Below are 13,450 nucleotides of genomic sequence, written 5' to 3'. Positions count from 1 at the left end.
GGTCGGGTGTGCGTTAAATAAATCAAGCCTCCAACCAAGCTTCTGAATTTCCTAACATCTGCCATTTCTACTCCATCTTCATGCTGCAATTTTTCATTAATATTCATGGGTGTAGCTGCAGGCTTGCAATTAAGCATGCCAAATTTGCTGAGGAGGTCCCTGGCATATTTCCTTTGTGAAATAAAAATTCCATCTTCAGCTTGATAGACTTCAAGGCCAAGGAAATAATGCAATAAACCCATATCCGACATCTCAAATTTATTCATCATTTGAGACTTAAACTCATCCACAAGAGAACGAGAGGAACTAGTGTAAATGATATCATCAACATAAAGACAAACAATGATGAAATCATTTTTACCTTCCTTTTTCACATACAAGGTGGGCTCATTCTCACTTCTCATGTACTCCTCTTTTTGAAAATATCCATCGATCTTGCTATACCAAGCTCGTGGAGCCTGCTTCAATCCATATAACGCCTTTTTCAACTTGTACACCTTTGTTTCATTGCCCTCCTTTATGAAACCTTCAGGCTGTGCTACATAGACCTCTTCTTGTAAATCTCCATTAAGGAATGCCGACTTGACATCAAATTGATAAACAGGCCATTGTAGTTGTGCAGCCAAAGCTAGAACAAGTCTTACCGTTTCAAATCGAGCTACCGGAGAGAAGGTTTCTTCGAAATCAACACCATATTGTTGCGCATATCCTTTCGCCACAAGACGAGCTTTGTGTTTTTGTATACTTCCATCTGCAGCAAATTTTGTCTTGAACACCCACTTCAAACCAATTGCATTTTTGCCTTCCGGTAAGTCAACCATCTCCCATGTTTTGTTTTTTTCAATAGCGTTCATCTCTTCCACCATTGCTTTCTGCCACTCTTCTTTTTCAGCTGCTTCTTCATAATTTATAGGATCTGAAACAGTAAGAGCAAACTGACAAGATGCATATATATCAGTCAAAGATCTATTCTTCCTTGGTGGTGTCTCATCTGAAGACTCTTCAAGAGTTGTGGATGGAAAATTTCTGTTTGGTGTTGCTAAAGTTGATGAGCTTGCTGATGCCGTAGCGAGTGTATTTGTAGGAATTGGTTCTTGTCTTTTATCTGAAGAGATTTCAACAGACATAGGAATCTATTGTTGTACTTGTTCTTTACTCCAATCCCAGCTTGCATTTTCATCAAATACTACATCCCTACTAATTGAAATCTTGCCACTAAGAGGGTTATACAATCTATATGCTTTGGATTGAGTACAATAACCAATAAAAATGCATTTTTCAGATTTTTCATCAAGCTTTTGACGAACTTGAGAATTTATCAAAGCATAAGCAACACACCCAAAGACTCGTAAATGACTTACAGTTGGTCTCCTTCTACGCCAAGCTTCATATGGAGTTTGATTCATGACAGCCCTTGTTGGTGAGAGATTCAGCACATAGACAGATGTTGCTACAGCTTCTGCCCAAAAGTGGTTTGAAAGTCCCCTTGTTTGTAACATGCTTCTTGCCATCTCCACAATGGTTCGATTTTTTCGCTCAGCGACACCATTTTGCTCTGGAGTGTATGGAGTTGTTAACTCCCTATGGATGCCATTTTCTTCACAAAACAAATTAAATTCTTTGGACATGAACTCTCCACCTCTATCTGTGCGAAGAACTTCGATGTGACAGTCACTTTGCTTTTCCACCATAACCTTAAATTTTTGGAACTTTTCAAAAGTTTCTGACTTGCTTTCCAAAAAATAAACCCAACTCATGCGACTAAAATCATCAGTAAATAGCAAGAAATAACGACTCCCACCCAAGGACTCAGTTTGCATAGGCCCACATAAATCTGCATGAATTAATTCTAGACATTTTGAAGCTCTCCAAGCTTTTCCAATAGGAAATGACTTCCTGGTTTGTTTTCCATAAATGCACCCTTCACATAAATTAATTGAGCCAATTTTCGGTAGTCCGTGAACCATACCTTTATCACTTAACAATTTCAGGCCCTTAATATTGAGATGCCCATACCTCAAATGCCATAGCTTTGAGTCATCCTTTGCACTTGCAGCGAGAGCAAAATTCTCCATGTTAGAAACATCTAATGGGAACATCTTGTTTGAAGTCATGCTGATCTGAACCTTTTGGCCTGATTTCTTATTTTTAATGACACATGTATTGTCATCAAATAAAACAGAATATCCACCTGCTATCAATTGTCCAACACTCAATAAATTGTATCCCAAATCAGGTACAAATTGAACGTTGTTTAACACTTTTACTTTGCCATGGCTAGTGTCAACTCCTACCGTGCCTTTTCCTGCAACTTGCATCTCCTTTTTGTTGCCAAGCTGCACCTTTATCCTTTGCGTCTCATCAAGCTCCTGGAACAGAGATTTGGTGCCTGTCATATGGTTCGAACAACCGCTGTCTACAAACCACAAATCACTTGGTTTATAGTCAGTATCAATACAAGCCATAAAAAGATTATTTTCTTCTTCATTTTCTGCTGCAAAATTCATCTTCTGATTTTTGTACCAACAATCAGCTTTTATATGCCCATATCCCTTGCAATGATAACATTGAATGTCACGCTTTGTGTTTCCTTGCTCATTGGACTGTCTTTGCCCTTCATTCCATCCTCTGCCTCTGCCGTTAAAGCGACCACGACCACGACCACGATATCCGCCTCTTCCTCGACCTCTGCTTGCTGAATAGTCATTTTCTCCATATTTGGTGGTTGTCTCCTTCACTTGAAATGCCTTCTCTTCTTTCTTTTCAAGTGATCTATTGATTCTTGACTCATGAGCTTGAAGAGATCCCATCAATTCATCAATGGAAAGAATTGTCAAATCTTTAGCTTCTTCTATAGCAGCTACCACATGGTCAAATTTTGGAGTCAAGCTTCTCAATACTTTTGCAACGATCGTCTCATCTGAAATTCGCTCACCGTAGGAGCGCATTTGACTGACTATTGCCATTGCTCTTGACAAAAAATCAGCAATTGATTCATCATTCTTCATAACCAAAGTTTCAAATTCACGTCGTAGTGATTGCAATCTCACTACTATGACTTTTGAACCACCTTGGAATTCCTTTTGCAGAATTGACCATGCTTCCTTTGATGTGGTTGCCGCTGCAATCCGTGAGAAAATAGTCTCATGGACTGCTTGCTGGATAATGAACAGTGCTTTATCTCTTTGATTTCTTTCAGACGTTCCTCCTCTTCTTCATTGGGTTCTAATATATCAATGAACCCATACTCCACCAAGTCCCACAGCCCCTGCGATCTGAGCAATGTCTTTATCTTAATGCTCCACCAGTCATACTTCTCACCATTGAAAATCGGTATAAGCGATTGAGAGGAAGAAAACCCAGCTGCCGCCATTAATCTCTCTATATCACTCTTCAAACTCAAATGCCTAATAGAGCCAAGCCTCACGTATTTTTACTCTTTTGCCCAAAAGACCAAACCTGCTCTGATACCAAATTTGTTGGAAATAAAATTAAACAGAGTAATAAAACAGGAATAATGCAGGCAGCAATAAAAAGAAGCAGATGCTTTTATTAATAAAATAGCTGGTACATTCTTGAACTAAAAACGTGAACTGCCTATATATATATATAAAAGCTTAAAACAATAAACCAAGACTTTCGGAACACTCCGTCACTAACAAAGGTCCACTACAGCCACTACCAGATTATTAGCAGCAACAACACCCACTATGTAATTGACTGAAACAAACTGTAAACAACTAAGCATAAAATCCGCCCAATCCTTTGAATCACGTCTTAACAGCAAATCCCTGACTTTTTGTGCACTTCGGTGGTGTTCATTGAGAGGTCAAGATCTTGGCTTGTAAAAAAATTTTAAGTTGGCCACTGCTGTTTCAAATGATTGTTAAGGAATGATGTAGCTATAAGTAGAAGATAAAATATAAGAAGAATATATTAGCATGCAAATTATGGTGAGAGACCTTTAAAAGATCCAATTCATATAAACCGTCGAAATTGGTATTGACACCTCGGGTCAACCTGTTTAATTTTTTAAATTTATTATTTATGAAATGATTATTAGGGTTTAGGATCTTCACAGTGTATGCAATTTACGCCTATAAATACCTTAAAGGGACAAGAGCTTGTTATCACACCTCCTTATAGCTCTTCCTTCTTCAGTGAGCTCTCATAATTCTATCGTTAAAGATGGAGGATAACCGATCCATGGACAAATGTGTTATCCTTATAGCTTTAATTGCCTGCAGCCAAGCAATTCTTTGGGCTGAAGGGAGACAGTTAAAGTTCATGGAGAACGAAGAAACAGCGAAGCATGGCAGCAAAAACATCAATTTGCACCAGAATTCTGGAGAGCTCAAAGGAGACTCTCCGTCAACAAAACCGAGTGTTGACGTTCCTACTGCTGAAAACACTGTGAGTGTGACAGGTAAAAAAAAAATATACCCACCCATGCGTTTTGGTGAATCAGCGGCACCAGACACAGATGATTTTCGACCAACAGCACCAGGAAACAGTCCTGGTGTTGGCCATAAACATGCAAAACAAGAGGAAGAAGAAGATTTTCTACCAACAAACACAGATGATTTTCGACCAACAACACCAGGAAACAGTCCTGGTGCTGGCCATAAACGTGCAAAAGAAGAAGAAGATTTTCGACCAACAGACACAGATGATTTTCGACCAACAGCACCAGGAAACAGTCCTGGTGTTGGCCATAAACATGCAAAAGAAGAGGAAGAAGAAGTTAACTCCAGAGTCAAAGGTGACGAGAACACAACCGTTAGTCCACCCCCAAACCATGCAGATGACTTCAGGCCTACAGCTCCAGGTAACAGCCCCCGTGTTGGGCATGCCATTCAAAACTAGGGCTACTTATCCTTCAAAACTGTATTCCCTTTGGTCTTTGAATCCGCGTGTTAAGTTGGCACGTACAATTTCTGTTTGATGCATAAATATTAGAATGTCCATGTACAGGTTGGTTTGTTTATGTATAATAGGAAGTCTTTCCGTGGACTCAGCCGCCGCTCTATATGTTATATGCAAATAAAAGAAAGTCTTTTCATCATTGTCTATATATAGTTATATACCGATAGAAAATCTCGAAATCTAAAAGCCATAACATCAATGAAAAAGGGGAAATAATGAGCGTCTTAATATTAATTCAAAAGTTTTAGCTTTATATAATAATAATCTACATCCATAAATCGGAAAAGAAAATAACAGCATAGAATTATTGTTGACGCGGGACATCATATTTGGAAGGATTTTCACTGTTTACTAAAGTATATATATAAATTCAAATATATATAAATAGAAAAACTGACCATTTGGGGCAGTTTATGGATATACTAATATGAGAAATCTAAACCATCAGAGCATCTTGAAAGTATAAATACTTTCTACAATTATTAATTAAGCTAGATGTACATGAGATTGAATATATGAATTATAAATTGAACATGCCACAGAAGAATCAACATGTATGGACATGGAAGCCAATTAAGTAGGAGTGTGTAAAGTCCTATTTGATTTGGTTTTGAAAATTTTTCGTATCAAACTAAGAAAAAAAAGTTTTGAAAAACCTAAAATCAAATATAATAAAACTAAAAAATTACAGTTTGACCTAATTTAGTTTACAATAATAATAAAATATAATATTATTAATAAAAGGATGTGTTACCAGTGGCATTTTAACATTTATTTCCTCTATATATCTTAAAAAATGTATACAATTTAATTTGGTATAAAAATCATTTAGAAAAACCAAAACCCTAAACCACTTTTAAAAATATTTCCAATCAAACCAAAGTATTTTTTAATTCAAACTAAACTGAAACATTTTCAAACCCAAACCAAACCATGAATTTTTACTCTAAATCCAAACCAAAGCCAAATTCAGGTCATGTTCATTGAATTGTAACTACAGAAGTAAAATATAATGTTGGTAGTTGTGAAGATAAAATAAAATTCACTTTTTGTATATATTATTATGCTCGTCGAATAAGTAGAGAAGAGCAACAGAATATTCAAGAAAAATCCTTTACAAAGTGCGTTGTGGGGACTAAATTTACCGATTGTCTATACACTCCTCTCTCTACTTTATATAAATGTGCACTTCATGTTCCAACATGTTATTATATGTAGTCTTAGAATCGGCGATATATTGCAATATGTATGCATAATAAATTATATATTCTCCAGCTGTTACCTCAATTATCTTGACTTTTTAATATATTGTATGGTTATAAAAAATTTGACAACACCTAAATTCTATAAATGTTTGGTACTACTTCACTCTTCTGTTTAATTTTTATTGAGAAAAATTAAAACGGCAAGTCCTCACTACAAGTGGCGGCTGCAAGAGCATTCAAACTTTTTACCTAAACCATTGCACAAGCTCATGGCACATACTAACTCTTGGACAAAATCTACATGTGAGAAAAATGAACTCGTTATTTATAAGTGTTGTTATAAAATTATACTTCAATTTGTGATGTACTTTAAATATGAATATATATTCAACATAATTTTATACTACCCATTCTATTATTAAGTACATAATATAATATTTATGTTGTTTTATAATCATAAATTTTGTTATTTTAACAATATCTATATATATATATATATATATATATATATATATGTTATTTTCTTTCAGTCAGGCACAACAATGGAACAGAAAAGTACTATAAAAAGACCTCAAATGAAAGTCCAAAAGACGCAGTCCCACCCAAAAAATCTCAACATAAATTTTGAAAATGTGACTTTTTTTTAATTTAAAAAAGAAATAATAATATTTTTTATTTTTAATATATTACTAATTAAATGACGATTTTATTTTTAAAACTATTTTTTTGTTACTTTCGACAATTTATAAATAAGAGTTTAAGTTTTTAATACTTAACGGATATTAGTTTGGGTTCGCAACAACCTTTGGGTGGGAATATGTCTTTTGGCACAAAACAAATATATATGAATTATGAGTATCAGCATCTTAATTTTTTATTTGTTATTATTTTTCAAAATGAACTGTATTGTAGTATGAATTTGTGCCCGTTAATCGAAATCTTCACTACTTCCTATTGACCGTGTACTTAGCACTCAAAACATGTAATTTATTAACCATATCATAAAGTTGTATATGTTGACAAAAACAGCAGGATATATATGATCCTGTTAATTCAAATTACATAGTACACAGTGTGCATGCGTATGAATAAGATGCTTCGTGCATGCATGTAAGCATCTAAGCATGGCATCCATGACATCAAAGTCATATATCTTGTTTTATTTTTTAATTAAAAAAAGTAATTCCTCACTAGTTCGGACATGTGAATTGTGATACTCATGTCATGTAGTTGTTTTAGCTCTATAAATACCAAGGAGAGGAAAGGGTTTAGGCATGCAATTTGCTAAGTGTAGCCTACTTGTTTTGAATAGCTCTACGATAAGCAAGTTGATTCAAGTTTTCAGTTTTTCGTCTCCTTCAAGTTACTTCCTCAGTTGTCAAAGCTTAATTATAAGGCTTCTCTCTATGGCTCAAAATAAGCACACCTTTGCTTGTCTTGTGCTCGTTTTGATTTTCTGCCAAGAAATTCAAAGTATCGAGGGAAGACATTTAAAGTTAGAGAGACAAAATGAATTCCCAAAGCTTCAGATATACAACAAAATCCTCGAAGAAGTAACAAGGGAGCTTGCTAAGCAAAAAAGTAATTTGCATGGTGACGAGAACACCACTGTTACAGCTGCAAACGATAATGTGTCTCCCCCTACAGCTCCGAGTTTGCCAGTTGGGGAATCCCCATCTCCACCCCCAAAACGTGCAGATGACTTCAGGCCTACAGCTCCAGGTCACAGCCCCGGTGTTGGGCATGCCATTCAAAATTAGGGCTACTTTTCATTTGTTATGTTGTCCTACATGCTATAATATGTATTTGCGCTAAATAAACATTATGTATTGTGCTAACTGAGATTATCATTGATTGCATCATATAAGCCATTGTACTTCAGGTACAGTTAATGGAATTTAATTGGTATTCTGTAAGATGTTTGTTTGTACAAAGATGTATTGATGCTCAGTAAGGCAATGTAATTTGGGGTTTCTTACTACTACTTAATCTTCCAAATTATTTACATTTTGTTTTCTATCTTTCCAACGATTTTATGCATGCCTCTCTCCACCCAGTTGATTTTCAGCATCTTGCACCAATTATTTTCAAAAAATCCTTACTTTTTACAATTCTACAATGAAATCACAAGGCACTCCTATTTACATAAAGGCAAGCTATGTCTCGCCAAACCTTGACTACACGAGATATGTAGTCAGTTCCTCAAGTTCTTTATCTGAATAGAGACTTTGCTGAGACACCATTGTGCTTGTTCACCTTGAGAAAACATTGCATTTTCATACACGAGTTCTGATACTTGTTAGTATGATTTTTCTATTATTAATCTGAAATCATATTTGCACACTTCTTCAACTGTTTAATTGCAAGTCAATTGTTTACCTAACCAGTTTAAAACCAAAAGGAAATCTATTTTCTGTTTATTAATGTGGTCAAGGTTCAAGATCGATTGTATTGTTCGCTTGCACAAGATCTTCGGAGAGAAAGAAAACATCTTAATTAGTACAGAATTGTAATTAAATTAATGCTCCTGAAAAAGTAAACCGCAAATATTTCAATATGAAGGTTCCCATTAAACATTTCATTTCATTGCGCAGCCGAAAGAGAGATTTGTGAATAATTGTGAAAGATTCAAGAGCAGAAGACTACCTCAAATTAATTTAGACCTAAAATGCAAAGTAAAAACTAGCAAGCTAGTAGCGAAGTTAATATCTAGTTGAAAATAATACTTGATTGGTTTTATTATAAATAACTCCATCACCATCATTGATCATATATATGACACACTTGGTTAATAAATAACGTAAAATTTATTTTGTAATTCAAGAGTCATGACATATTTCTTTTCCTTATCATCTTAATTATCCTTCATAACAATCTTAATTCTCATAAGAGTAATGATATGTATACATATTTTTTATATATAAATATATATACATATTGATGTATTATCAGATTATTAAATATTATTTTATTATTTTTTTAAAATTATTTAATTATATAATAATATATTTATATTTATTTATTTATGTACACAGAATATATCAGAATAATTTTATTGTTATTAGAACTCTTCGTATTTTACTAGTCTATTTTATATTTTAAATTAATATTATGTACTCCTAAAATAAAATATTATAATTGCAAGACCGCGATTGGGCAGTAACGGCAGAAGAAATACAGTAGAAAAATTATAATATTTGGGACAGTAGAAATGGAAAGCATGATGGCAGATCTTTGTCCACCAACAAAAGTCACAATCAAACAAATTGCAAAAGCAAACTAACTTTATTTTATAACCATTAAAAGTAAACCAACGTCGTGCACTACAGCCAAGCACATCAACAATGAGAATCGAATTTATTTTTGTACTCTGTACCTAATGAATTAATTTAGTGTTTATAAGATGAGTGGGAGGTTGGCGCTGGGTCTCCAAACCTGGAGTAGCCAACCATGAAAGACCTTTTTGGAAGCTTCTTAATTCATTTTCTATTGTGATTGTTGGGAGAAGATGAATGGCAGTTGAGGCAAGCCACTTTAACATTTACCTGATCATTGGTTTGACTTGTTCGATCAAAAAAATAAAAAGAAAAGAAAACATAAAGCTTATGAAATGTAAGTGGCATGGTCGGCCTAGTCGACCCCGTGGGGGTTGGTGATCATAGTTCTTTTGACTTGATTACTTTTTTGACTCTACAAGAACATATTTTATATCGAGACATTATTTTTTATCATTTAATTATACAAAATAATCTAGTTGCTTGTTTCCTCAAATAAACAATCAACTACTTATTGATTCATGTTACTATTATTAACCAATTGTAATTAACTAATATTAAGACTTAGATTGCTATGTAAATTGTGCAAGTTGTACTCTATGGGAGCGTTTAGTTTGGATAATGTTTTATTACCAAAATAGAAAGATTACCTTGAAGATAGATTACTTAAAAGATTACTGGGTATAAATGATTACTGTGTTTAATAAAAGGGAAATTATTAAAAATAGGCAAAAGTAAAGGGGCTTAAGCAAAATTGCCCAAAAAATTCAAATTAAAGCAAAAATGCCCAACATTTGTGAAATGTCTAAACTACCCCTATATATAAACAAGGCAAAATTTCTTATTTCCCACTGTGAAACGTCCATTTTTACTGTGCAAATCCAAAGAAAAATTGACTTTTTTCCCACGGTAAACCGTCGCCCACTGTCGTCCCACTGTGAAGCCGATTTCTGTCGATTTTCTTGCTTTCCGACGAGCGAAAATGGTCAAGAAGGTTAGTATATCTTCCGTAATCTTTTTTGAATCAAGTTATTGTTAATATTATTGAGATTTGAGTGAGATTTTGTGGTTTGAAATATTAGGGTTTTGATTTTGTAAAATGCTTAATATGTTTTGATTCTTGGGTGTTTTTGTTGAATTTGTTGAGGGGTTTTATGTTATAGCTTATGTAGATTTGATTTATGTTGAAATTGGAGGCTGAAATGACGGATTTTTGGTCGAAAAAAGCCTCTAAAGCGATCTGCTGTGCGACAGTGGGAACAGTGTTTCCCACTGTCATGAAGAACACCCACTGTGACAGTGGGTTAGGGGTGTTTAGTGGCTTTTTAAACATATTAGGAATATGGTTGTATTGTTGGTCCACTGTGGGCATTTTTGAAATTTGCCATGTGTGACAGTGGGTTGGGTTGAATTGAAACTGTAGGGGCGGTAAATATTCAAAAATTACTAAGGGGGCAAGGGATAAATATTGAACCTGTTTGTAATAAAAAAATTTTTAGGGGTTAAATTGATATTTTTACATCTAGGGTTTCTCGACGCGTAGTTTTCGAATTTTATATCCGTTTTTTCTGTTTTAAGATTTTTCAATATGTAGTTTTCGAATTTGAGATTAAGTTTTTCGTTTTTTGTGCCTTCCGGACACATTTTACGATATAATGATCTCATATTTTTCAAATTTTCGAAGAATTTTTCGATTGTTTCCATTTTAGGGTATTTCAACTTTTAGAATTCGAATTTCAGTTCCGTTTTTTTGAATTTCACCGTTTTACGATATATCGACCCGTATTTTTCAGATTTCCAAAGTATTTTTCGATTATTGTCATTCTATGGTATTTCAACTTTTAGAATTCGAATTTCAGTTTCGTTTTTTCGAATTTCACCGTTCTACGATATATCGATTCGTATTTTTCAGATTTCTGAAGAATTTTTCGATTGTTGCCATTCTAGGGCATTTCAACTTTTAGAATTCGAATTTCAGTTCTGTTTTTTCGAATTTCACCGTTTTATGATATATCGACTTGCATTTTTCAGATTTCTGAAGATTTTTTCGATTGTTGCCATTCTAGGGTTTTTGAACTTTTAGAATTCGAATTTCAGTTTCGTTTTTTCGAATTTCACCATTTTACGATATATCGACTCATATTTTTCAGATTTCTGAAGATTTTTTCGATTGTTGCCATTCTAGGGTTTTGGAACTTTTAGAATTCGAATTTCAGTTTCGTTTTTTCGAATTTCACCATTTTACGATATATCGACTCGTATTTTTCAGATTTCTGAAGATTTTTTCGATTGTTGCCATTCTAGGGTTTTGAAACTTTTAGAATTCGAATTTCAGTTCCATTTTTTCGAATTTCACCGTTTTACGATATATCGACTCGTATTTTTCAGATTTCTGAAGATTTTTTCGATTATTGTCATTCTAGGGTTTTTGAACTTTTAAAATTCAAATTTCAATTTCGTTTTTTCGATTGTTAACATTATATGGTATTTTAACGTATAAAATTATAATTTCAGTTTTGTTTTTTTCTTTTAACTATTTTACAATCCTGAAATCTTATTTTTAAAAGTTTGCGATCACTTTTTTTATTGTTTTGTATTTGTTATCTTTTTATGATTTTTTTCATGAAGACATTTGTTTATATATTTGCTATTTATGAATGACTAACGAATTTTGTAAATTTTCGCAGGATATTTCTTGCAAAAGAAGACGTGTTGAAAGCGAGCTGCGAATCCCCGTTGAGTCTAGACACTTCCAAACAGATCTGATATGTCGTGCACAACGCACAGCTTTATCTAGGATTACGTCTACACTGACCCCGAAGTAGCTACGACTATTTGAGATGACATGTTTCGGATATTTTCTTCGTTTACCCGAGACCAAATTTTCTGGTATATTAGTTCATTCATTCCAGCTACATCGATTCTTTGAAAATCTATGGCGTGTTCATGTTACGATTTTTTGAGTGTTTGGTGTTGTCACGGAGCTATGATTTTCCCCGAGAGTCGTCACCTCTATGCATCGACGTTTAGCGGCGCAGTTGTATTTTCACTGTATCGAGTAGCTCACGGATGTATATTTAGTTAACTCATTGTTTATTTATCGTTTTTCCTATGTTTAGATATATATATTTATTGTATGTGCATATGTGTATGATATACTTTATCTGTGGTTATATATGGATATGTGATTTCAGTGATGTTACTATTAAGCATGAGTTGATATATCGTAAAACGATAAAATTTGAAAAAATGAAACTAAAATTCGAATTCTAAAAGTTAAAAAAACCCTAGAATGACAACAATCAAAAAATGCTTCAGAAATCTGAAAAGTACGAGTTGATATATCGTAAAACGATAAAATTTGAAAAAATGAAACTGAAATTCGAATTCTAAAAGTTGAAAAACCCTAGAATGACAACAATCAAAAAATGCTTCAGAAATCTAAAAAGTACGAGTTGATATATCGTAAAACAATGAAATTCGAAAAAACAAAATTGAAATTCGAATTCTAAAAGTTGAAAAACCCTAGAATGACAACAATAAAAAATGCTTCAGAAATCTGAAAAGTACGAGTCAATATATCGTAAAACTGTGAAATTCGAAAAAACAGAACTGAAATTCGAATTCTAAAAGTTGAAAAACCCTAAAATGACAACAGTAAAAAAATTCTTCAAAAATTTGAAAAATACGAGTCGATATATCGTAAAACGATGAAATTTGAAAAAACAGAATTTAAATTCGAATTCTAAAAGTTGAAAAACCCTAGAATGACAACAATCAAAAAATTCTTTGAAAATCTAAAAATACGAGTCGATATATCGTAAAACGGTAAAATTCAAAAAAATAGAGCTGAAATTCAAATTCTAAAAGTTGAAATACCCTAAAATGGCAACAATCAAAAAATTCTTTGGAAATCTGAAAAATACAAGTCGATATATCGTAAAACGGTTAAATTTGAAAAAACAGAAGTGAAATTCGAATTTTAAAAGTTGAAAAACTTTAGAATGGCAACAATCGAAAAATTCTTCAGAAATCTGAAAAATA

The 13,450-nt window shown here is 33.4% G+C and overlaps 1 protein-coding gene across 1 annotated transcript; it reads left to right on the top strand.

Annotated features, from left to right (window-relative positions):
• The first annotated feature begins 7,537 nt into the window (after positions 1-7,537).
• On the top strand, positions 7,538-7,891 carry LOC123199576 (precursor of CEP5-like). Its single transcript, XM_044614610.1, has one exon. The coding sequence runs from the start codon at positions 7,538-7,540 to the stop codon at positions 7,889-7,891; it is 354 nt and encodes a 117-aa protein (XP_044470545.1).
• The last annotated feature ends 5,559 nt before the right edge of the window (positions 7,892-13,450 follow it).

The sequence above is a fragment of the Mangifera indica genome, chromosome 16 (genome assembly GCF_011075055.1).
Source record: "Mangifera indica cultivar Alphonso chromosome 16, CATAS_Mindica_2.1, whole genome shotgun sequence".
Taxonomy (NCBI): domain Eukaryota; kingdom Viridiplantae; phylum Streptophyta; class Magnoliopsida; order Sapindales; family Anacardiaceae; genus Mangifera; species Mangifera indica.
Note: the sequence above shows the minus strand (reverse complement) of the source record. Positions and strands in the feature narration are given on the sequence as shown.